Genomic DNA, 24,688 nt, shown 5'->3' on the forward strand with positions numbered 1-24,688 from the left:
CTAACACACCTCTTTATATCATCTTGCACCTCTCATATGATCTGACACTCCCACTGATGGGAGCCCAAGCCACACACACACACACACACACACACACACACCGAGTGGCGAGTGCCGCCGGTGTTCTCAAGATTTGCGCTTCCTATCAGATTTTGCTTCCAGTGTGATATAAATAAGGCTTGAGGCTTTATTAGCATGTACACCTATACCCTTACAGCAGGATTAAAAGTGTTGGCAGCATAATCTTATAGATAGCATTATTTGTCAGAACACCGGTATTCCCCTGTTGGTAAAATGAAAGCCAGCGCGTGCTGTTACCGCCAGGGGATTGGAGCAATGACTTGTCAGTAAAGTCACCCACCCTCTGAGTATCTCAGACAGAGTTAGTAGTGTTTGAGACACAGAGCAAGGCGGCGAGACACTGGGATAACTGATTTAACCAGACCGGGACAGAACGACACTCAAGTGCGAGGGAGATGGAGGAGGAGATGCTACCGGCAGACGAAGGTCTCTCTGCGCCCAAAATCTGCAGGCAGCAGCAGCAGCGGAGTCCGTACAGCTCCCTCAAGACCTTCCCGAGCAAGCGCGCGGCGGCCAAAGCGAGATATGACAGACCCACAATGGTGGACATCCCGCAGCTCGGAGACCATCCTCATCATCTCAGTCATCATCATCAGCAGCAGCAGCAGTATTCACAGCGCGTGTCGCTTCCGCCAGCGTCCCTCTCCATCAGCAGCAGTCAGCAGCACCGTCTCCCCTGCGAAATCAGGCCCAGCAGCAGAGTCGCGACATCCAGCGCGGCATCAGCGGGGAGCGCCACGGCGACAGCATCATTTGGCAGCCAGAGGAGGGTCTCCGGCCAGGAGCCCGGGAGATACCCGGCGGGGCGCGCCGAGCTCAGCCACCAGGCTCCAGACTGCTCCTATGGAATAAGCTCAGGTAAGTGAACAGGTTTGCCTCAGAAACTTTTATCCGGTACTACGAAGCTGAAGACTTGAAGTGTCTAACTTTTGGAGTGTTTTTTTTTTTTTTTTTTTTTTTGTTATTGTTTTGTTTTTGTTTTTGTTTTTTGCAACTAACATTGCAATTATTTTTAGCAACGAACATTGCAATTATTTTTAAAGACACTATTTGGGACCCACGCCCAATGGTGCAACATGCCTAATTTCACATTTGTTTTTACCCGAAAATAATGGCAGGAAAAAAAAACAACAACAGCGACTTAATAAATTAATAATACTCTTATAATAAAATATTCTGTATCTGTTATAGGTCAATTCTAAAATGCTCTCAAATCTCTCATATTGCCAAAAAAAGAGAGAGAAATATGTTGAGTAACTGTAACAAAGTTTTACCATGAAATGTGAACACTGATCTCATGATCACAGAGATTTTCTATAGTAAAATGAAAGTCTCATCTAGCAATGTCAGATTTTTTTACACACTGCATTCAGATGCTCCCAGCAGGAATTGGTGAAAAGCATCTTGTTTTTCTCTGCAGCTCTCTGATTTACCTAAACCTGTCAACTTCAGTAATTGTCTCTCATGTGCTTGTTGCAAGAGTTTTCATTCAGCAGAGACTCAGGCCTTCACCGATTGAGAAGTTGTGTCATTATCATACAACAGGGTGCCTCAGTGTCTGTACAAACATTCAGCTGATCTGTTTTTCTCCATGTGAGTTATTAGATTAGATATGGGAAGGTTTAAGATCAACCTTTTTCTTTTTTTATTTAGCGTTTAAAATGCAGATTCCATTTTGAAATACACCTGGGCGTCATCAACTGGGCTTCAGGCTGCTCACTAAATATTAATTGCACTTGTTGGAGACACAGTAGATGATTTCAGTGAAGATCAGAGTTCACAGTGCCTGCTTGTAAACAGTGCATTCTAATTTCATACCAAGCCCTTTTGGCTTTATTGTTATGGAATATCCACTGCAAAAGAATGCATGGGGGATTTTTCGGCCAATCAGACAATACTAATGGTTTCATCTTTCTAGCCCTGGGGAAAGGAGACGTATAGACACCCAAGGACACAGTTCTGAGATCAGTGCAATAATCCAAATTGCATTTAAAAGCTCCTCGAAAAGGATTGTGATTAAAACAAATGTGGCTCATAAATTTGGCTCTGCAGCACATTGTGTTTAATGAAATTTCATGAGGCTCACTCTGCGTGGCATAAAGGAGGGAGAAAAAGAGGGAGGGAGAGAAGGAGAGAGGGGAAGTGATAGGAAAGAGGGAGAATGACAGCAGCAAAGGAGGATGGAGAGGGTAAGATAGAGGAGAATGATATCAAATCCATCTTGCTGGGGGTAAACAGAGATGCTGCGCATGTTAATAAATGGCCACATCTGCTTAAGCCTGATAGACACATCCAGGCGACGGCAGAGGCTCGCTTCCCGTCAGTCATACGGGTGTCACAGCGACTGCCTGAGCTGATAATTGTCTGCCCTGTGTCTTTGTGTGAGGGTGGCAAATTCATAATCATCCTCTTAAGATTCTGCATCTGGGCGCGGCCAGAAGGCTGTGGGGAGACAGAGTAATTGTATGCGGTCGGTTGGTCAGCATTTTCCTTTTATTAATCTCTCTGCTTCTTCTCATCATATTTAGAGGATTTGGAAGATATGAATAGTGTTTATTAGAACAGTGACACCATGCGTATATGTGTGTGCATACAGATTCACAGCACCCTTATCTCGTTCTCCTAAATCTGTAGGCATGCAGATTTCAAAGATAAAAAATAATGGAAAGTGCAAACGGAGGACATGAAGGACATAACGAAAAAGCAAAAATAGAACTCATAAAGGTCGAAAGCAATGCTATTGTCAAATAAGGCTAAATTGACATAAGAAATTAAATGTTTTTTTTAGCAGTTATCAGATTGTTTTATTTAAACAGTATATTTAAAAAAGGCTAACACTACTCATAAATATTAAGATATTATATTAATATTATATTCTTTGTTCTCTAGAGCACCAAAGGAGATATTTATCAGAATATCCAAGTTACAAAAAGTGTAAAATAGCACTGAAAAAGCATTGTAAAAAATCTAATTTGAAAAATTGCCTTGAAGATTGCTTGATACCTGTGGTAATATAGAAAAGTTCTACTGTAAATATCTTTTTGACTTCAACAGATGTCGTGCAGGTTTTAAAATACATTAGTAAAATTAGTTTCATTTCAAATTTCAGTTTCTTTGAATACAAAAAATTTAACAAAGGAATCTGATGCTGCAATACTTGTGTACTTATTTCCCTTCAGAAAACCGGCTCATATTGGATGCTTTTGCCCAGCAGTGCAGTCGGGTACTCAGCCTCCTTAACAGCAACGGACGGCTCCTTGAGCCCCAGCCTTCCCTCGTCCCTGCATCCTCTTCCATCTCCTCTCTAATAAAACAGGAGAACAGCTGCCTTTCTCCAGGAGAGAGGCTCAGTTCTGAGCCCAGATCAGAGGACTCATCCCTGGAGAAAACAGGTGAGGAAACCCAACGGGGCAACCACTGGAACCAGCAGCAGACTTCCGCTTTCCTCCAGATCTTCACAGAGTCGCTTCAGAACTACCTGCTCTCTGGACCCCAGTCGTCAGACAGTGAACGGAGTCGCCCGGTAGAGGCTGAACCAGCAGCATCAGGGTCCCCGAGGCAGAACTTAGGGGGCTGGGCTTCTCCAGCACCTTCTGAGTCATATGGACACCCCTCTTCCACACTGCCTGAGGAAGATGAGGAGGAAGGCTGTTGTCCACGCTGCGTGGAGCTGGAACAGGAAGTTCTTAGTTTACAGCAGGAAAATGAAGAACTGAGACAAAAACTGGACAATATACCAGGTATTAAACGTGATGAAATGGGATGATTTGGTTTCATTTTTCTCTTAATATTAGACACACAATCCACTGTATGATTTCAAATTTATAAAAAAAAAAAAAATCACAAAATCATTATTACTATTCTAAGCTTATAAAGGTGCACAGTGTAATTAAAAGGGGTTCATTCTGTTCACTAAATATTTATTGAACTTGCTGGAGACAGTAGATTCTCAATACACATTGTCAAGAGAATCATTTAAATCTGTTGTCAACAAAAGAGAAATTCTAAAGTCTACCTGCTGTTTGCAACCAAAATAAAGGTCTGTAGTGTAATGTTTGAAAGCAGAGAAATTATGACGAATATTAGTATTGTATTTCCTTCCTTAGCTGATCACATGTCTGACTTTTGCAGTGGAAATTATTGAAGTTATTATTGAAAGATTCAGTTTTTGATGCCTTTGTGAAAATTCCCTTTTCACCGTGTATTTATGAGCTATGATTAATATATTCCACCACTAAAAGTGTCTAAAAAGGGTTATTAAGATATTTGGCTGCTCTTGTATTTGCCACTATAAAAAGGAAACAATTCATAAATAGCTCTGGGCCACAGAGAATATCAAAATGAGTAGTATACATTCATAATATATAAAACTTTAATTGGTAAAAAATACTCTGTGCATTCTTAACAGTTCATTGTGTTTCGTGTATGTACAACAGCTTGATTGGTTTAAATAAAACTGAAAGTTAATCAGCTAACAAGTTTTGTCTTTAACAGCTCCTTGCCAGAATGTTCTGGATTTTTTTAAGACTGTTCTTCAACACTACAACCAATTTGTGCAGCCCCAGCCTGAAGAGCAGCTTACCGAGGTGAGCCTGACAAAAGACCATTCAGTGATGTTAAAATAGTCGTGAAAACCACAGAGACGCGGGTTACACAAGAAACTATTACCAGTGGAAAAAGAACTGAAACTCTTAGTCAAATTTAATTCTAATCTGAGGTTATGAAAATATCACTTTGAAGGACTGTTACGTAAAACTAAAAGCAGCAGAATCTTTTAGCACCCCAGTCAAGTTTCAGTTCTGTATAGTCAATTTGCCTGTTTTCTGGTACAGTATTTAGTGCAGCATCAGTTTAAATGTTGATGCATTAAAGCACATTAAAGATTAAAGACAGGATTAAAGATTTCTATAATCTCATAATCTCTGTCTTTTCTAAATAGGGCAGTAAACAGCTTCTGGGGAACTATCCTCTCTTCATCACCAATAAGCAGTGGGACGAGGCAGTCAACTCCTCAAAAAAAGATGGCCGGCGGCTCCTGCGTTACCTTATCCGGTTTGTGTTCACCACAGATGAGCTCAAATACTCATGCGGTCTGGGGAAGAGGAAACGTTCGGTACACACAGGGGAGCCGGGGCCGGAGAGAAGACCTCTCAACCCCGTCAAGGTCACTTGTCTCAGAGGTAGTGAGCTAAAACTTTCCTATTTTATTTTATCCTCTACTTTTAATCAGATTATCAGTGCGATAATTATGCAAATTTAATTTAGCAACTCAAACATTCTATCTCCCTCATCCATCTCTGTCCCGCGGCGTTCCCCCTCACAGAGTTTATCCGGATGCACTGTGCTTCTAATCCTGACTGGTGGATGCCCTCGGAGGAGCAGATAAACAAAGTCTTCAGCGATGCAGTAGGGCACGCGCGGCAGGGCCGGGCTGTAGGCACTTTCCTGGGCAACGGAGGCAGCGGTAGCAGCAGTAGTGGTAGTTTATACATGGAGAGCTACGACGGGCAGCTCTCTCAGGACGAGCTCTATCTGAAGGGCTCGCAGAATGGTTTGGGGGACTAAAGAAGAAAAATCCGTCCAGATCATGGATCAAGGTGAGGAGTGAGCCCTCCGGATCGGCTCATACAGAAATTGCAGCACTTATAACGTGGTTTGTGTATGAATATAATCCTTATTCTTTCCTGTCAAACCATTCCAGGGCATTCACACCTACCCACTAAATTATGTGGGATTCTTCCAAGCTTAAACGGTTAGTGGTCACTAGGCAGCAGAGTTCAGTTCTACACAGTATCAGATTGATTATACGCTCCATTTTGCATTTCATTTCATCGAATGTGATCCACTATAGCAACATGAATGTATCCATGTTACTCCACTGTAAATAATGAGAGCTTCCTTTTCTTGTGTCGGATCGGTCAGATGTTCATAAAGACAGCCTGCAAATGAGGTGCTAATATGATTTTCTGTTATTCTCTCTGATATGGTTCGATTTAAAGTTCTGCCCTCTATTTTATCATATGATGTTGAATAATCTATGGCGTTTATAAAAACTGTGATTTTGCAAAATCAGTTTCATACGGTGGCTGCAGGATGAAATGACTGAACTCTACGTTCTGTCCGTGACTGTGACTGTGGAGATACAGTAAGTCTGTAATATAGTGTGTTGGGGTGGCTTCCTAATCTTTCCTCTGATCCAATAAGGAGGCAATGTTGTTTGTAATTTGGGTTGCTTCTTCTTGATTCTAGTTTGTAAAACACCACAAAGATCATGTTTAAAGGATCAGCCGGACTTCATTTATTCTGCCACATTATAATATTCTGTGTGACTGCATAAAAGACTAAATGAAATGCCTTAAAAAGAGACACCATCTACCACTTAGAACTACAAATACTGCCAATTTCAGACTGTTGTTATCTCTTAGTGTTTCTGTTACATTAGTGGCCTCAGGCTGTTTGGGTTTTCAAACGAAAGAAAAATCTGTTTGAAAATGGACCATCTTTCTTTAATGCCTTATAGACAAAGTCTCTGTGAAAATGTTTATACATCGAGGTCATTTTGTAATGTCTGGTAGAATTCAGTCAGATGTCTTTAACTACTAATTTTGAATTTATTCTGCGTGGCGCTTCATCAGACGTCTGATGGTGGGGAATCCCTAACATTTGGACCTGTTCACATAGCGTGAAAACTTGTGATCATTAAGGGAGTTTAAGATCTGTGGCCTCTTTCATCTGCTACTAAAGGCTACTGTTTTGCCCAAGTTCACATCTTCATGTTCAGGTTTAAATGTCAGCACTTCCCAAACATTAAACAGCTGATAAAGTTGTTTCAGAGTGGTATAAAGACTTCAAAATAAGTTACCAAGTTGCTGTTGCCTTTGACTACCAGACATACAAAAGCCTCTGTTGTTGTGATATGTAGTGTGTTGTGATTGTATAAATCCATGGTGATTGGAAATTGTGAGTCCTCTAGTCTGTTCGAAGAACGTGTCAACACTGTGAGCCCCACCAAAAGTGATGAGACTGTTTTCCCTCTTACTTATTAATGATATTTTCTTTTCAAACAGAAGATGCATTTGTGTACTGTGGACAAAAAAAGAGAAAATACAATGAAGCAAAATAACTGATCCAGACAATGCCATCTGTGTTGTGTGTCAATAGTAGCTACTCTATTAATTGCAGACGTTGAACAATAGATGGCACTAGACAACAATAAAGCCATTGCAACGTTCCCTTTTGAACCCAGTCCAAACCAAACAAAGGCTGTCAGATTCACTCCAGTGTGAATTGTTGCAGATGTCTGTGGGGTGAGTGTGCGTACACTTTATGAAATCATTCGGATGCAACATGTTAGCCTATTTATGATGCAAAATTGGGCTCAAAGTTAAAAGCGCTTTTAAAACTCAGCCAGCACACCAGATGGACCGAGCTGAGAGACCCAAGGCCAGCAAACCAATTTAGTTTTTTGTTGATGTTTTTAAGCGGTTTAATGACCATCCATTGTTAAATAGGTAAAGTTATATCTTCAACTTAGTATGTTATGTAATGCACAGTCATTTCCAGACATTGCATAATATATGTGACTGAAACAGATTTACTTTAGCTGGGAAAAAATCATATCTTCATCATGGGACAGTTAAGTAGAGAGATAGCATCATACTCCACCCCATGTCCTCTCTCTCTCACACACACACACACACACACAGAGAGAACTATCATCACTGTATTATAAAGTGATGGGGATTTTGATTCTTTGACTTGAATCTTTTGAATAGGTTTAATAACAGAATAAATCCAATTGTGATTCTCTCAGTGACTCTTTTTGCAGGTAACAGTGGCACAAACGAGAGATTTAATGAATCATTCACACAGCCTCTTATGTTCACTTTCAAATTAAAATGATTATTTATTTCCCCCCATGCCATCCAAAATGTTTATGTCTTTCTTTCTTCAGGCCAAAAGAAATTAAGGTTTTGATGAAAATATTCCAGGATTATTCTCCTTTTAGTGGACTTCAACAGCTACCAACGGTTGAAGGTCAAAATGACAGTTTCACTGCAGCTCCAGTAGGATCTACACAATACCAGACGAGGAATAAGGGTCTTATCTAGTGAAACGATCGGTCATTTTCTTTAAATAAATAAATTCTTTAAATACAGAATGGATCTTGCACTCCTCAACAAAGCTCCTCCACTTCACATAAGTAATTACGTTGAAAAGGTCATGCGTGATGTAGGCTGAAGTACCGAATGTTTACAAGTCCAACATGCAAAGACAAAGTCAAAGGCTGTTTACAAAAAAAAAAAAAAAAAAATTTGTCATTGAACATAAAACAACTTTTGTAACTTTTGTTTTTTAGTTTTGTAAACACTAAGTCGGTACTTCCGCCTACGTCAAGTCCGACCTTTTCAACTTAACATGTAGTCATGGGCAGGCATCGGAGAACAGTGGCTAGTATTTTTGTTTATAAAACATATACTTTTTTATTTTTTATTTTTGAAAATGACTGATCGTTTCGCTAGACAAGACCCTTATTCCTTGTCTGGTATTGTGTAAATCCTATTGAAGCTGCAGTGAAAGTAATTTTGACCTTCAACCGTTGATTGCTGTTGGAGACCACTATAAGGAGAGTAATCCTTAAATTTTTCATCTAAATCCTTATTTTCTTTATGATTGAGGAAAAAAAGACAAACATCTTGGATGACATGGGGGTTAGTAAATTATCAGGAAATTTTCATTTTAAAGTGAACTAACGTTAATCCTCTAATCTCTCTTTAGGTTTTGACTATAGGTATTACAGTTAAATTCGTTCAGATTCCTCTATCCTTCATTTACTTAAATCTAATTAGACTCAAAACCCAATAATAAATCTCTGCAGAATGCTAACCAAGAACTTTTCAATGGCTTTAACTTTACCCAAATTACACTAGGCCTGGGTTAAGGATTAACCTATGATTAGCCAATCGGGTAAAGATGTTAAAAAACGTTTTAAACGTCCACTGATTTGCCAAGCATCAATTTTGGTTGTAAAGAGACACCTGAGCACACTCATCAAATAGTAGGGGTTCCATCCCCAATTGTTCAGTTCAGTTTGTGCTACTTCACATATCCTATTTAAATGCTGTTTCGAACTATTCATTCAGTAAAAATATTTGTTCAAACAAACTGATTCGTTCAGCTAAATGATTCATTTAAAACTCGCTCGCCACAGCAGTGAACCGCTTCAGCGTGGGTTAGTTTCCCCTCACTCACAGTCAAAGCAGCGCTCAAACTCTCTGCTAGATTGTTTACTGTGTTCTGATATGAACTATAGCAGCACGGGTTTGAGTGGCCTTTCTCTTTAATTCAGCTACATGCTTTACCGCGGAGCCCCCACTAATGTCTGAGGGCGGGCCGCGCAGCAGCAGTGCAGGGAGTTGTCAAAAATCTGTTGTGGTGGTGACGCCGAGGTCCAGAACGCCCACCACGGTAAACTGATGTGAAGTTTGACTCGCCAGAGATTTTATATTTATGATCAACGTTACAATCGTGATTGTCTTTTTGACTTGAGCTGAACGATAATGCAGCGATTTCTCTCACTGCAACCTCGGACGGCGGGCGGTACATAGTTCTCCAGTGCGCTAGTGTCATTCTGCTGGATTATCCCAAACAACTGCGTCTCCAACTGCAACGGGATGCCTCTGATCAGCCTGGACGACGATGATCAGAGATGGGTCCCGACGCACGTCAACGTGACCGTCCTTCGCGCGAGGAGTCTGCGGACGAAGGGCAAGCAAGGAAGCCGCTATGTTTACACCATCATCCAGGTCGGCAAGGAGAAGTACACGACCGGCCTGGTGGAGAAGGCTGAGGAGCCGCAGTGGAACGAGGAGTGCTCGTTTGAGCTGCTGCCCGGGCTGCTGGAGGCGGGTGGGATGAGCGCGTACCCGCCCGGGAGCAGCAACCTGGTGCTCACCGTGATGCATCGCGTGCTGATCGGGCTGGACGTGTTTCTCGGTCAAACTATTATACCCCTCGACAAAGTTTTTCAAGATGGAATGTGTCCCAGAAATGAGTGAGTATTTCGGCTAATAATAGGATCAATTAATAGGCCTCTTGGTCGAGGGCCTTGAGACTTTTTTTGTACTGTGGCAGTACCATGGTACTGAATGATTACCAAATTCATGTTAAGTGTAACGTTACATTAAAAAAGTTATTTAAAACCCGTCTAGTAGCTAGAAGACCAGCTGACCAGCAGGTTTATGTATAAGCAGTTGTACGTAATACATGGTATAATCATAGACAATAAAAGAAATAATGAGTAGAAATGTCACTTATTATAAAAAAAGGTAATTCAAATAAAATATTTTCATTTGATGTACTGAAATAACTAAATAAATATAAAACTGAAATAAAAATTACTGAAAACTGTATAGACTTAAAGTATAAAAAAGGCAAAAACACTTAAAAAATACAAAGTAAAAGCTTATAAAAAATATTAATAAAAAGTATAGTAGTATATCAATCATATAAGTGGTCTTATTTCACCACTTCATTCCCAAGAGTCAGTGGAAAAACATGTAGCGTTCAGATAAAGGATCCTTATGATTTTTCATAACCTTGTGTTCAAGTTTTTTTTTGTATCCTTTATTTTTCCAGGAAGGACCCATTGAGATTAAAATAAATCTCTTCTTCCAGGCAGTCCTGGCCAAAAAAGACAATTTAAAGCTATTTAAAGAATAGCTTTTCTTGTTTTTCAGTTTATATAGTCCTGGGAAATTTGACACAGGCGTGCCAAAACCTTGAGTCTGTGATTTTGGGTGAAAGAATTTCTGTGCACCCATTTCACAGTTGGACAGACATTCCTATTCGCAGAACTGCAGGAAGATTCTTTAGCCAGGCATCAAAATGTACCAAAAATTACTGATTTCACATGCAGTATCGAACAAATGCATGGTGTTTGAAGCCACACAAGCATTATATGAGAAGTGTAAACCAGCACTGTTGTGAATACCAGAGTAAGGGAATATGTTTTTACAGGCAAAACAAGAGAAACATACTTGGAAGGGCATGCTGCATCTAGTTCTCATCAGTGCTTGCGTAGTGCTGGCACAGAGTCATGCCTCCCTCCACACGGGGCAGTACCAGCATGTGTCAGAATGGCCTCAGAGCGTGCACTGAACTCAACAAACATGCATTTCACTGCACTCCAACAAACGCAGCCTTCCTGGAATCTTGTTCTTTTTATTGATTGTTCAGTTTTATATAAATATATCTCTTGTTTAATAGCTTGCGCATCTAATAGATGAAATTCAACTAGTGTCGTCATTAGGAGGAGTAAATAATTTGACATGGGAGGGGAGGACGAGATCAGTTGGTGGGCCTTTTGGCTGAAACCTCTATACACAAGTGAAGTGAGGGAGGAAGTGAGTGAGCCATGCTGAGCAACTATAACAGTGTTATTTTCATATTCAATACTTCTACATATATTCACATAATCAAATTCACATAATGTTCAACTGACTAACAAAATTGATTTGAAGACGATCAAGATGTTAGTAAGCACTGAATGCATAATGTAATGTATATTGAGCAGTATGTTTGTTTTTTATCAGTTTAAGGAGGTTGCTGGTTTTAATAGTTCCTTATCTGCCCCAGGACCACTTATTTATTTTAATTAATAATAACTACTATTAGGATTTCAGTTCATGCTTATTATAGATATAAAAAAACAATCTTAACTATAATCTAAATTGAAATCATATTTTTTCCTCCGCTTAATAATTAATGTTTTTATTGAAGATTATATGATTCTTGAAACTTCTGGAACCACAAAATCAGCCATGGTTACTCATATCAAACAATCGGTTTCTATTAATAAAAGTTTGAAAACAAGCAGCTTTTTCATAATTATAGCAGACGTACAGAACATATCTTTGCCTCTATGAGGTGGCCTTCGAATAAACTACAATGTCCTAGCAACCACCCAGAACACCCACTGCCTAGCAGCCTTCCAGGACACCTTTGCAGCTGCCTAAAAACCAATTAGAACAGTTTAGCAGCCATTTAGCAACGCTCTAGCAATATTCAGAACACCTTACTTGTCATAACTCAAACAAACACTTAAAGCATCTTAACAACAGCCTAGCAATGTCGTAGAAACCATCTTGAACTGAACACTACAGTGCAGGAGTGTGGTGGATGGATCTGTCTGCTAACCACGTAACAATGACTTTTCCGAGTCAGCATTCAGTGTTTATCTGGACAAACTTTGCACTTCCATGTAGGCCTCTCAAGGTTTCAGGTCATGCGGAGAGACGTATGGAGAAATGTCCATCTCTGCACACACACTATTCTGAGTAATCACACGTTGTTGCAGGCGTGAGGCTGTTCTGCACATCTGGCTTTAATTCAGCTCAGAGTTGCACCTCTCTTTCTCTCTCTTCTGCGTCTCCCAGTGTAGGGCGTTTGTCTTGGCTCTCTGCACGTGTGCGCACATGAGGTGCTCTGTGCTCTACCGGAAATGGAGGAAATAGTTTAGCCACTGGTTTAGTGTGAGACAAAGGGACGGCACCATACTAAGGCAGTAACATTCGTTTAAAAGACCCCCACTTGTGTTTGTGCTGCAGTATAGATCATAGCTGCTTGCTTCGGTGTGATGCAGGACATTATAAGCCAGTGTTATAAACGATGATGCCAACAGTGAGAGCATTATTTTAAGTGTGAAAATTTCATCCCAAAATCAAAAGAAAAAACTAATACATTAATTACACTTGAATGAAGTCTCTTATGCTTACCAAGGCTACATTTATTTAAACAAAAATGTATAAAGACAACTTAAATATTTTTTTCTATTGTAAAATAAAACAATTTTAATTTATTCATGTGATGGCAAAGCTATGCAATGGTACTCAAGAAAAAAACTTTTTTTTTTTGTTCAAATGGGGATCATTTTCAGGATTCTTTGGTAAATTAAAAAAATCAAATAAAATTATAATCTTTTGTAATATCGTAGATCTTTTAAATTCCCTTTTGATCAATTTAATGCATCATTACTGAATAAAAGTAGAAATGCCTTTAAAAAAAATAATAATCTTACTGACCCCAAACTTTTGAGGGGTACTGTAAACTTTGTTTAAGGAAATTAGGATAATTAAGATCATTTATGTTAAGATGGCTATTAAAAGATATTGATGTTCTGAAAGTAAGGATGCACCTTGCTGGCCTGATGTTTAATTATATTTATGTTATCTGTAATTTATCAGTTAAATACTATATTACAATTCCATACTATTTTGTCTAAATAAATGAAAATGCCAAAAACTGAAATTGGTGTTATGATTTCACTTTTTGAACTTTAGTTAGTGTGTAATGTTGCTGTTAGATCCTAAACAACATCTGCAAAGTTACGACGCTCAAAGTTCAATGCAAATGGAGATATATTAATTTAAAGATATCGCTGTTTAAGGACTACAACAAGCTTCTTCCTGGGTTTGTGACATCACTAATACATTACAACCCTGCCCCCAGGAACATGCAACTATCTGTACTGGTATGGGGGCGTGACATTTCTAGACAACGTGCACTAAGCTGTTAACAAATCCAGAGCTGTTCTGAGCGAATCATAATGCGGTCTTCACACCAAACGCAAATAGAGCGTAAAATTTGCGTCTACCGCGTCTAGTTCGCCGCTTGAACATTTTGAGATCATTTGCGTGTGAAATTTGCTTCATTCGCTTCATTTGCACGTGAAATTAACTTAACATCAGACGCGAATTCGTGTCATGGGGGGGGGGGCTTCGGACAGCTGAGTTCATGCAGCATTTTCAACCGCCATTTTATTCGGATAATTTTCAAAATATTACTGTTATTGTGTATTTTAACATTGAAATCATTCGCGCCAGACGCTTTATTCGCGTTTGGTGTGAACACAGCCAGCTGACCAATCTGAGCCTGATTATTTTTGAGGGAGGGGGTTTCATAGAAGCAGGAACTCAAATTGATTTGAAGAGAACAGAAACAGCAATGTAGAATAAAGATAAAATACTTTTTTTGTTGTTTTTGTTTTTTTGTTTTTAAACAAAGCATGAACACGTTAAACTGCACCCCATAAACACAATCAAGCCTTTAAAAAAAGCTGATCAACCACCCCTTTAAATACTGTAGTAAATTTATTTATTACAGCGTTGTAATGTACAGTATGAAAAAGTATAATTCATTTAGACATTTGCTAAAGATTAATCTTAATAAAGTTATTAATGATTTCACAGTTTTTAAACAACTTTGAGTGTCAGATAAAATAAAATTCCTTCTAGCTGACTTTTGTTCTCTTTCTATATTTAAGGTGGTTCAAGCTTCACTCCAAGGCTGGTCGGAAAGAGAAGGAGCGAGGAGAGCTGCAGGTCACCATCCAGTTTACCCGCAACAACATGACGGCTAGTATGTACGATTTGACCATAAAGGACAAGCCCCGATCTGCATTTGGAAAGCTGAAGGACCGCGTCACGGGAAGAAAGAGAGGAGACGTGGAATCCTCCTCTGCCATTTTACCTGGCCGCTTCGCTGCACTATCAGGGTCTGTAGGTCCTCCGTTCGCTGGAGATGGTGGACCCGATGAGCCAAGCAAGGAAGAGGGGGTCGATGAACACCGCAGCAAGGTGAAAGACTTCTTCCTTAAGGGGAAACTGCGCAAGAATTCAGACACACAGTCTTGCTCCTCATTGGCGTCAGACAGTAGCATGGCATCGTCCGCTGGGGATTCATTCGTCTCAGCAGAGCTGTCCAGAACACCCATCTACAGCAGCAGAGTGATGGAGCCCTTCCAAATGGACACTGAAGGTGGAATTAAAGGTCAGTGATCTAGAAGAAGAGATAAACTAAGAGAATTCATTATCATAATCATCATTGAGAATTTACATAATAACTGTGTTGCTAAACTGTTAATAAACTATGGGTTCCATATGATAACTTATGATCGTTTATGACAATCCTTGTGTTGTTCCAAACTTGTATGAGTTTCTTAATTCTGTGGATCATATATATATATTTTCAACTGTTTTTGTGAATACAATTGAAGTCTGTGAGATCCAAAACAAAACTTGATCTATTGACTTTTATTATGTGAACAAAAAAACCCTTAGACATTTTGCAAAATATCCTCTTTTGTTTTTCATAGATGAAAGAAAGTCAAACATGTTTGGAACGGGTGAGTGAATGAAGACAGATTTTTTTTTTCCATCTTTAAAACCTCTCCTCAAATGTCTGGTTGGGATAAATACTGATCTTAGTCTGTGCACTTTCTGTCTTCCCTCTGTCTTTAAAGTGATGACCCACAAGCGTGCACACAGTGATGAAGCCAGTAAGATCATGGGTGTTCCTCGTCCCAGCCCTGCAGTGGAAAACCTAAAAGACCAAAGTATGGCACTCTCCAAATCAACTCTCTGCATCAACGGTAGCCATATCTACTCATCCGAGCCTGTCAGCCCCAAGAGTCCAAGTACCATCCCAGCCAAGCGCTCCCTGCTGGAGAAATGTGCGCCCCTTTCTCGGTCTCTCCAGAATCTGACCCGACGCAACGAGGACTCGCAGAAGAGCGATGGGAGACGCTGGTCCATTGAAAAGAGCAGGAAGGAGCTCAGTGAGGCAGATGGAGCTCAAAGCCAGACCCAAGGGGCCACAACCCTAGAGGGAAAGCCAATGCAGGCCTCTGGACATGTGGAAGTGGTGGATAAAGGAAAAAAGCTAAGAAAAACTCTGTTTTCTAGCGGGAGGAGTGACACTCTCCCAGCCAAGCCGGAGCAGAGCCAGGTTTCTGCTCCTCTTGAGGGCAGACGCAGAGGATGGTTTGGCTCTGGTGACTCCCAGAACAAGCCGAGGTGAGTGAAGGCCAAGCAAGGCTACTAGGTTTTATGTTACAGTACAAAAGATGTATCAGTGTCATCAATAGCTGTTTCCCATGATCTATATTTGACTGCCAGACGTTCATCTAAAGGGATAAGTGAATGGCTTTGAATGTCATCCTGCATTTTGGTCCTCAGAGAATATTCTTAGAAAATGTTTGAATTTGCTGATGCAACAGTTACTGTGCAGCTTGTTCCATCTCATTTCTTTATATTGCTCTTGGTCTGCAGAACATAGGTCAAGACATCAAAGAAGGGATTGTTAATGTGTGTGTTTTCATCCAAGAAACTTTGTTGAACCATTCTAAAACATCAGCTGATTTTATAAGAAATGTCCACTTATATTACATTGATTTATTTGTTTATTATTTCGCATTTCAGTTATTTAATTTTTTCATTCAGCAGCATGTTATTGTTTGACATTCAACCATTTTTTCAACCATTCAACCTGTTTTGTTTTTAATAGATTTAAGGGTGGGCGATATGATAAAAAAAATCTTTATTAGTCATTTAAATTCATGATACTATGTCACAAATTGATTTTATTTATTTTTTGCTTGAAATATAGTTGCTATGATGATTACATTTTTGATGACATTGAAATTTCACAGTTATACAGTCTACACAATACTAGATGAACTGAAAGTAAGAAGTTCTCAAGCTAAGTGAAAACAAGTAAACATTTAATAGAACAAATGTAATAGAACAATGAAAAAATTAAATTATCAGGTATCATTTTTCATAAATCATTTAACAGAGGTAAGAAATACTCTGAACTGTTATCAAAGGCAAAAGAGGCCATTTTTGTCATTATGTGAATAAATACTATTTAGTTGTTTCAGTTTGTTATTTGTCCAAAAATTAAAATTTACAATTACAATTTAATTTTTTTTGACATATTCTTAAAATCTTATGACAGGTGTTCTAATAAATTAAGCACCATGTTTTCATAGCATTCAGTTTGTACAATTGTTTTAAGGACATTGGGCAGAATATAGAATAGGGTGTTTTTGTCAGTAAAATTAAAATAAGGAAAATAGGGGTTTTAATTCAAATACCGTATTTCCGGAGTATAAGTCACACTTTTTTTCATAGTTTGGCTGTTCCTGCGACTTCTAGTCAGGTGCGACTTATTTATAAAAATTAATTTGACATGAACCGAGAGAAATGAACCAAGAGAAATGAACCAATAGAAAACATTACCGTCTACAGCCGCGAGAGGGCGCTCTATGCTGCTCAGTGCTCCTGTAGTCTTCACTGAAGACATAGAGCGCCCTCTTGTGGCTGTAGACGGTAATGCTTTCTCTTGGTTCTTGGTTCTAAATAAATGCGACTTATAGTCCAAGTGCGACTAATGTTTTTTTTCCTCATCATGACGTATTTTTGAATTGATGCGACTTATACTCAGGTGTGACTTATAGTCCAAAAAATACGGTAATTGAAAAAATAATCAGCCAACTAATCGATTATCAAAATAATCTTCAGTTGCAGCCCTAAAGTTCTTAGTGAGCATGCAGGGAGCTGTCCTGCTGTTGCACGCTGATGCAACTGAGGAAATACATTGTTTATTAAAACGCAGTCATTCTTAAAGTACTAGTAAAATAAGGAATTGTACGTTTTTTAAAAACGGGGTATCGTGATAACTTTTTAGTACTGGTATATCGTGCAACACTGGTGTGAAATGGCGAACCAAAATTTAATTGCCTTTCATGTGTTAATGTCTTATTGTGCTTTGAATATTAAAAAATTGCTTGAAAGTTGCAAGGCTTAAAATGCATGCAAATTATAATTAATTAACTTTTTGGCAAGGCTAAAAATGCATGCAAATAATAACTAATTAACTTTTTAAAGGTGACACCGAAATATCTTTAGAACATAACCACACTAGAGATGATAATCCAAGATTTATACCAATTTCTACCTGTTTATCATGTTTACAGGTATATCGCCCACCCCTAGTTAGAGTTTAGAGGCTGGATGCCTTTTGTTTCTACTAAACCAGCAGTATTTATGTAGGTGCAAGCTGGTCAAAACATGCCAGACACTTCCGATCAAAACATGAACAAATTTAAATCCAAAGACAAATTTTCTTTGATTAAGAGGTGTCTCTGTAATAGAAAAGATTTGTCCCTATCCTCCCACTCATATTTGGATTTAATGGCCCTTAACACACTATGACTAAGAGGACTACTTGTGCCTTCCCTTCACAGGCTGGGAGTCTCTCCTGAGGTAGAGAGCAGCTCAGACACCCCCTGTCAGATCCCTTGCTCCCCCAGTCAGCCCCCGCGCTCTCTTCCCCTCGGTTGCACTACTGGCTCAGTGTCTCCCCCTAGTGGCAATCACACCAACCCATTCACCCACTCTTCCCCAACACCCCCTTCCATCTCTCCCTCCAACCCTTTCCTCACACGACTACAGCAAAACCCATTTTTTGAGGATCTTATAGCTGAGGAAGGACTGAAGTCTCCAACTGCTGGTTACTGTTCTCTTAATTCCAGTCTTTATAATTATCCAGTCGGATGCAGTCCCATCCATAATGGCGCACAGAACAAAATGTCCGCAATAAAACGGGAAAGACCCAGAAGTATGTCCAGGCAAAGGTCTCTTCCAGTCATTATGCCCGAGACACCAGGTACAAACTCAAACACTAATCCGAATCACTTTCTGTCTGAGAGGGCTGGAGAATGGGATGATTTTGAAGCATTTGCCACCAGCCGGCTCAAATCGCCAACTGGGACTCCAACCAGACCTCCATCAGCACCGTTTCTCTCACAGTTACCAAATACAAACCAGATACTGTGTGTAAACAACAAAGCGGACATTGGTTTAATAGTTGACGAAGTTGACATGGGTGTTTCAAGGTCATGGGATCTGCCTCCTCTACCACCACGAAGACCCATGAGGATCCAAGGGATCACCACAGACAGCTGGTTGGACAGAGCCCAGGAGCTTGCTGTGCAGAAAGAGGCCTGCTTCCTTTCCCAGACTGACTTCGCCTCCCTTCAGCATGTGAGAGATGGAGACGTGAAGAGAAACTCTCAGATTTTTTGTTCAGATAAAGAGTTGCACCATGTTTCTTCAGAAGGGTGTAACAAGATGGAAGCAGAGTTGCACAGCAGTATCAGATTGAACAAATTCATGGTTGGGGAAGCAAGGGGTCATGACTTTGTTACGAACAACAATGCTAATAGCTCTCCGAATGATTTTGGTGAAGATGCACATGGAAGCTCTGAGTGTGAGTACATGGCACCTGAAACTCTGTGTTTCCCGTCCGACTGGGAAACCACAGTGACCGAATCCCTTTGCAGTTCACCTCAGGCCCAACCAAAACATGATTCAGAATCGTCCTGTGAAATAAGGGTCTCCAATGAACAACAATGCAAGGCTAAAACCAATGGAGTAGGTTTGTTGACCCTCTCATCTAGAGATTCGAACAACAATACAGATACTTCAGAGTTTGCTTTTATTGATTCTGGAAGTTCACAGTCTGAGTTGCAACAACCTTTGGAAATGAATAAAGATGGTGTTAAATCATCCAAAGATGGTTCAAATTTGCAATTGGTGCTTCCCAGCTATTCCTCTGGTTTACCTGAGGATATATTGTGCAGAATGGCATCAGAGTTAAAGATGTTTTCACCAATAAACACCCATAACAATAACACATCACATTTGTCTGACTCACAAATCCATACCCATTGCTCATCACCTTTTGAGAGATTTGGTGAAGAACTGGGAGGACACCAAAACACTGCTTCAAAGGTTAACTGTGAGACTCACAACGTGGCTGACATTCTTCTCAACAAAGAGATCACTGTGATCACGCAAACAAGCTCAAGCAAAGACAACACTGTGACAACGCAAATCAAAGAAGAGTTAGCAGAAGGCAATGCCTTGCTTGCTACGCATGATGATAATGAGCATAAACATTTAACAGAAGGTAACCTGAACTCTGAAGTCTGCTTCTTAAAGAACAACAAGGTCAAGGAATCTTGTTCAACACTGGAAGAACAAATGAGCTTTGAGGAGTTGCATGCTAGAGTAGCGCCAAGAAACTCCAGGAGCCCCTATGAAACTGAAGTCAGATCAGCCCGCATAAGACCGCGCTCAACCACAGGCTCACCCAAAATGGTCTCGGGTGCTGATTCGCTGCCAGGCTCTCCTCATCCTACATCAGATCCCATTTTGCATGATCCTTGCCCTTCACCCACCCCATTAGCTGGTACTAACTCCTCTCTCTGCCCTGAGCCTTCCCTTCCTGCAAACCCCCCCAATGAGTTGCCCAGCATGGCTTCCACATGCTCCTTCACAGCCCGGCCCCACGTTGATGCACCGCTCGCCCTCTCACCTGAGGAGACACAGCCAGCTAACGTCCTCCTGCCCCATGAGGAGAGCAGGTGAGACCTCACTGCCTTTAAAAGCACACTCACCTCTGCTCTCACCTGAGAAATGACCTCATTCTCTCTCACACCTGGTGCACTAAGACAGACTCATATGCTCTCACATATGTTGGGCTAGAACAAACTTTGTTTTTGCACTCACAGCTTGCTATAATTTGGACTTTGACAAATGTGTGTGCATTTTTTCTGGCACATCTCTTATTACCTTTCCTCCTGATTTGATAATGCTGCATTTCTTTTAGTTCTTTCATTTTTCATCTTTGCTTTTATATTGCTTCTTCCAGCCTCCATTCGGTTTTGGAAGTAACCCATTTTCTTGTAGACGTAACAAACGATATTGAAATAGTCTAAAGTTAGTTGACAGTTATATTGCATGCAGCTAGTGTTCATGAGAGGTTTGATTATGTAGAGATTGCATCATGATTGATTTGTTAGTACCCAAAGAGACAAAATTCATAAACAAGATGCTTCTCAAAGTGCATCCTAGTCAGTATTGATATTAAATTGCTTGAGACTTGAGAATATTTGTTTTTTTTAAAGAATTGACTAAAACAATTTCAATCAAACTTTTATTTATCCGAAGGACTTTGTTTCAGTGCTTCTTCAGTTAGTTGCTGTGGCAATATTTTTTTTTTTCTGTTTCACATCTATATTTATAGTTATTTCACCTTATTTCAATTAATGATTTTTTTTATTATAGAAGTTTAACTTTTAGTTAACAAAAACAACACTGCACTTAAATGAAAGATAACTAAGAACTTTGACATCTCCTGAGTTATGAAAGATCATCTCTGAGTGATAAAATTGTTGTTTTGCATTACTTTTAACCATTGCTTCATCAACTATGCGCTGTTTCTTTTGCTATCCTAACTCATTAGGAAGTGAATAAATATGAGATTTAAAGTGGCTTAAAAAAAGGATGCTTACAAACTACCTATTAAACCATGATGAAATGCCTAGGTCAATGTAAATACTTCATTTATCTCCTTTTTGCACCACTGTACAGCCCTCACCCGGTGAAGCCCTTGACCAACACAGCTCTGCAGGGAGAGAAGAAACCTGAAAGCCGCTCAGTGCTGGAGAAACTCAAGTCCACCATCAGCCCAGGACGATCTGCACCAGCAACCACTGCTGAGGATGAGAAATACCAGGTACTGGATGTTTAAAGGTGCTGTAAGCGATGCTTTTATCTAATAGCACTTCCTTCTAAAAAATAGTATTTTATTCACATTCATAGTTTCCTTCAATCTTTTTAACAAATCTTTTTTAATTCTCACACACAGTAAAACTGGTTTTTATACATGAAAGTTAATGATACCTTTCCTAACATGTAAAGGCAGATATCCAATTTAATGATCTGTGGCATCCATAAAAAAAAACTGGTTTAGACCATCAGAACACTTTTTCTGCTCGTCAGTCATTTTGAACATTGGTGTAATTTAGGCTAGTTAGTGAAATACATTTCATAGAAAGGAGCTGGAAGACGTGCTTTGACCCAGGTTCTGGAAACTGTAATCAGCAAACAGACAAGCAGACACTGAAACAAACATTGATCTGAGAGGTTATATAGAGTCTCATTAAAATGTATGTGGACTTGTGGTGATTGCACTATAAAGATATTGAAAGAATGCACACATGATTCAAGATAAGCTGCAGCGTTTAATGAAGTAGTTTTGGTTCATCATGCTCTACATGACACACAGTAGCTCAGTACTGTTTCTCTCTAATAAACATGACTCTGTATCTGTTTCCTGTGCAGCTGGCTCTGATGGAGGCTCGGTCTCAGTACCAGAACATGACTAACATGGAGCTGATAACTCTGCTGCTTCAGCAGGAAATGGATGTCAAGAAGCAGCAGGCTGAAACTGAAGTGCTGATGGCATTATTGGAGAAACGGGAGGCCGAACTGAAGAAGATGAAGGTTCAGGTCAGAGACCTGGAGGACTACATTGACAAGCTGCTGGTGCGCATCATGGAGCAGACGCCGACCTTGCTGCAGGTACGCGGCAGGCCCAAATGACTGCAGTGACCTGCTCCGTCCCAAGAACACCTCATATTGATCTAAAGCCATTTGTGATGCTCCATTCCATTTCAAAACTGCCAGATTCATGTAGACATGATAAAGCTTTGCACGCTCCTTACTGGATTTACAAATCCACAATCATTGAAATCTAGCTTACTGCTAGTCATGCTTTGAGCACAAGGCAGTGGTTAAAAGAAAGAAACAAAAGAAGTATGTACAATTAGATTTTGTTGATTTCATGTAGATTAGTATTAATCATAGACATTTATGTCTTCCTATTCATAAATACACTAATAGGAAATTAGTGTACCAGAATGTCAAGCAAAATGTCTTATGAAGATCCACAAAAAAAGCACTGCCTTTATTAATTGACTTCTTTAAATGTCACTTTAACACTCTTCTTTCCGCATAATTGGAAGTATTTAGAACAAAATCACTAAATGATATTATAAAACCCTGAAACTTCTCCAATAATGCGTCAGCCTTCCATATCTCAGTCCTGACCATATCTCAAGAAACTATTGTTTCAGCTTGACATGGTATTCACATGGTATTAAAACACTGTTCGATATGAATCCAGAGATTTAAAAACATTAGTAATATTTAATAAATACGGATAACAAATACACCTTATAAAAAAATATTGCTTTCATTAATATTGTAAATGTAAATAAATATCTTACTAGATAGCTTTAATGCACCTTAATGCACATTATGCAAAACTGTTGTTCTTGAGCCAGTCAGCTTTGCCACATAGAAACGGCTGATATCAGCGCATGCTCACTTCCATCAAGCACTCGCACTAAAGCAGAGATTGCCTCTGCAAACATGTAAGTTATGCAATACAACAATACAAGTTGATAAATGCTACACAAAATATATTCATGAAGCCTTAGCACTGCAGCATACTTAAAGTAGCAAATGTAGTCATATGCAAAAAAAAAAAAAAGCAATGCTTTTTAGTGAAACAAAGATTTGTTCTTTCTGTTTTCCTGCATTGTAACTTCATTGTGTTAGAGTGGCTTTATGATTTTCTCTGATATTCATTGTGATTGTGTCTTATAGCGTTGTTGTTTTGTTGTTGTTTTTTACAATACATGTGAATTTTATTTTATTCATTTGTACAGTATTCAGTGGTTTCTTTGGTTGATGTTTCTTCAGTTATAATGCTGATGAAAATGATGTGAGATTCTGTCCCACAAGAACATTAGTTCTATGTCTCAGTATTTGACAAAGAAAGTACAGGGTTCCTGAAATAAAAGTTACTTTTTTTTAGTTGGAGTTACGTTCGCTCGCAGTGTTTCCCAGTGTGTTGCAGGAAAGAACCATGTATCACTGTGATACTAGATTTGTGTTGTTTCGTTTTGCCTTTTAATCGCCATTTTGCAGTGTGCCTCAGTGGATTTATTTACAGCATACATTCACATTTGTATTTTATTATTTTATTTATTGCAAATTATTTCATACAGCCTCATTTTGAAAATTATTTGAAAATAAAGTTATAAAATCATTTGTCGTGTTTCTGTTTGAGTTCTTCACAGAATTGACATGTATATGTTTATGAGCCTCGTCTCGTGCTTCATCTTCATCAGTTTGGCGGTTCAACAGTCTCAGTAGTGCTAGAATTAATTACCACGGGGTGGCACTACCGCGCTTTTGAAGATTATTAATTGTACTTTGTGCTTGGCCCACTTTGTAAACGTTCAAATAAATCTGAATATTAACAAACTTGTATATTTCATGAAAACAGTCTATAGGTAAAAAAATAAAAAAAAAACCTGATTAGTACATATATACAATTTTACACTTAACTGATTCATAACTGCAGTGAAATGTTTCATGAGCAGATGGGTTTCATGAAATATAAATGTTGTGGGAATCAAAGCTCAAACGGAAAGGGTCTCTGCTTGCATTGTTTGGGCTCCGAGTCACATGGCAATGACTTTTTAACATTAAAATGCCACAAATTGAACTCAGTCATAAACTCAGTGTGCCAGGTGGCATAATTTATCATCCAAATCATCTCATGAATGCTTCATATTTAAGAGATAATATTGATTTATTATTAATCTGAACATTTCAAGACTTGTATAATTGTTTTAACAAAATAAGATTTAAGAATCATTCGTTTTGTTTATTTTTTATTTATCTATTTGTTTTGTTTATGTATTTTTATGGTTACAACAAGAGCTATCTAGTTGGGGAAGACCATGGCAATTTTTTAGATGCTAATTATTTTGCTCAACTTCAAAGTTATGGAAGGCATTTTCTGCCAAATTTAAATAAATAAATTAAATGAATAAAATGAA

At 39.2% G+C, this 24,688-nt stretch overlaps 2 protein-coding genes across 5 annotated transcripts; both read left to right on the forward strand.

Annotated features, from left to right (window-relative positions):
* The first annotated feature begins 115 nt into the window (after window positions 1–115).
* On the forward strand, window positions 116–7,217 carry LOC128027509 (BEN domain-containing protein 4). 2 transcript variants are annotated; one of them, XM_052615191.1, is made up of 6 exons: window positions 116–939; window positions 3,261–3,821; window positions 4,576–4,667; window positions 5,021–5,261; window positions 5,405–5,678; window positions 5,783–7,217. In XM_052615191.1, the coding sequence occupies exons 1-5, from the start codon at window positions 477–479 to the stop codon at window positions 5,644–5,646; spliced, it is 1,599 nt and encodes a 532-aa protein (XP_052471151.1). In that variant the 5' UTR covers window positions 116–476; the 3' UTR covers window positions 5,647–5,678; window positions 5,783–7,217. The 2 variants fall into 2 exon arrangements, with proteins under 2 accessions (XP_052471151.1, XP_052471150.1); XM_052615190.1 differs by having other exon boundaries at window positions 5,405–7,217.
* Window positions 7,218–9,160: 1,943 nt separating this feature from the next.
* LOC128027506 (rab11 family-interacting protein 5) lies at window positions 9,161–23,889 on the forward strand. Of its 3 annotated transcripts, XM_052615183.1 has the most exons (7): window positions 9,161–10,135; window positions 14,405–14,910; window positions 15,236–15,265; window positions 15,383–15,935; window positions 18,170–20,353; window positions 21,363–21,507; window positions 22,116–23,889. In XM_052615183.1, exons 1-7 carry the CDS (start codon window positions 9,756–9,758, stop codon window positions 22,374–22,376), a joined length of 4,059 nt encoding a protein of 1,352 aa, XP_052471143.1. In that variant the 5' UTR covers window positions 9,161–9,755; the 3' UTR covers window positions 22,377–23,889. The 3 variants fall into 3 exon arrangements, with proteins under 3 accessions (XP_052471143.1, XP_052471144.1, XP_052471145.1); XM_052615184.1 differs by lacking the exon at window positions 15,236–15,265 and having other exon boundaries at window positions 9,163–10,135; XM_052615185.1 differs by lacking the exon at window positions 18,170–20,353 and having other exon boundaries at window positions 9,166–10,135.
* Window positions 23,890–24,688: the final 799 nt, after the last annotated feature.

The sequence above is a fragment of the Carassius gibelio genome, chromosome A14 (assembly GCF_023724105.1).
Source record: "Carassius gibelio isolate Cgi1373 ecotype wild population from Czech Republic chromosome A14, carGib1.2-hapl.c, whole genome shotgun sequence".
Classification (NCBI taxonomy): domain Eukaryota; kingdom Metazoa; phylum Chordata; class Actinopteri; order Cypriniformes; family Cyprinidae; genus Carassius; species Carassius gibelio.

Excerpts from the sequence above, each read along its gene's own strand:
- LOC128027506 (XM_052615183.1), top strand. The coding sequence starts at position 9,756 with ATGCCTCTGATCAGCCTGGACGACGATGATCAGAGATGGGTCCCGACG. Across the intron at positions 15,266-15,382 it reads GTCAAACATGTTTGGAACGG|TGATGACCCACAAGCGTGCA; the intron begins GTGAGTGAATGA and ends CTGTCTTTAAAG. Across the intron at positions 20,354-21,362 it reads CTGCCCCATGAGGAGAGCAG|CCCTCACCCGGTGAAGCCCT; the intron begins GTGAGACCTCAC and ends ACCACTGTACAG.
- LOC128027509 (XM_052615190.1), top strand. The coding sequence starts at position 477 with ATGGAGGAGGAGATGCTACCGGCAGACGAAGGTCTCTCTGCGCCCAAA. Across the intron at positions 940-3,260 it reads CTCCTATGGAATAAGCTCAG|AAAACCGGCTCATATTGGAT; the intron begins GTAAGTGAACAG and ends ATTTCCCTTCAG. Across the intron at positions 5,262-5,404 it reads CAAGGTCACTTGTCTCAGAG|AGTTTATCCGGATGCACTGT; the intron begins GTAGTGAGCTAA and ends TCCCCCTCACAG.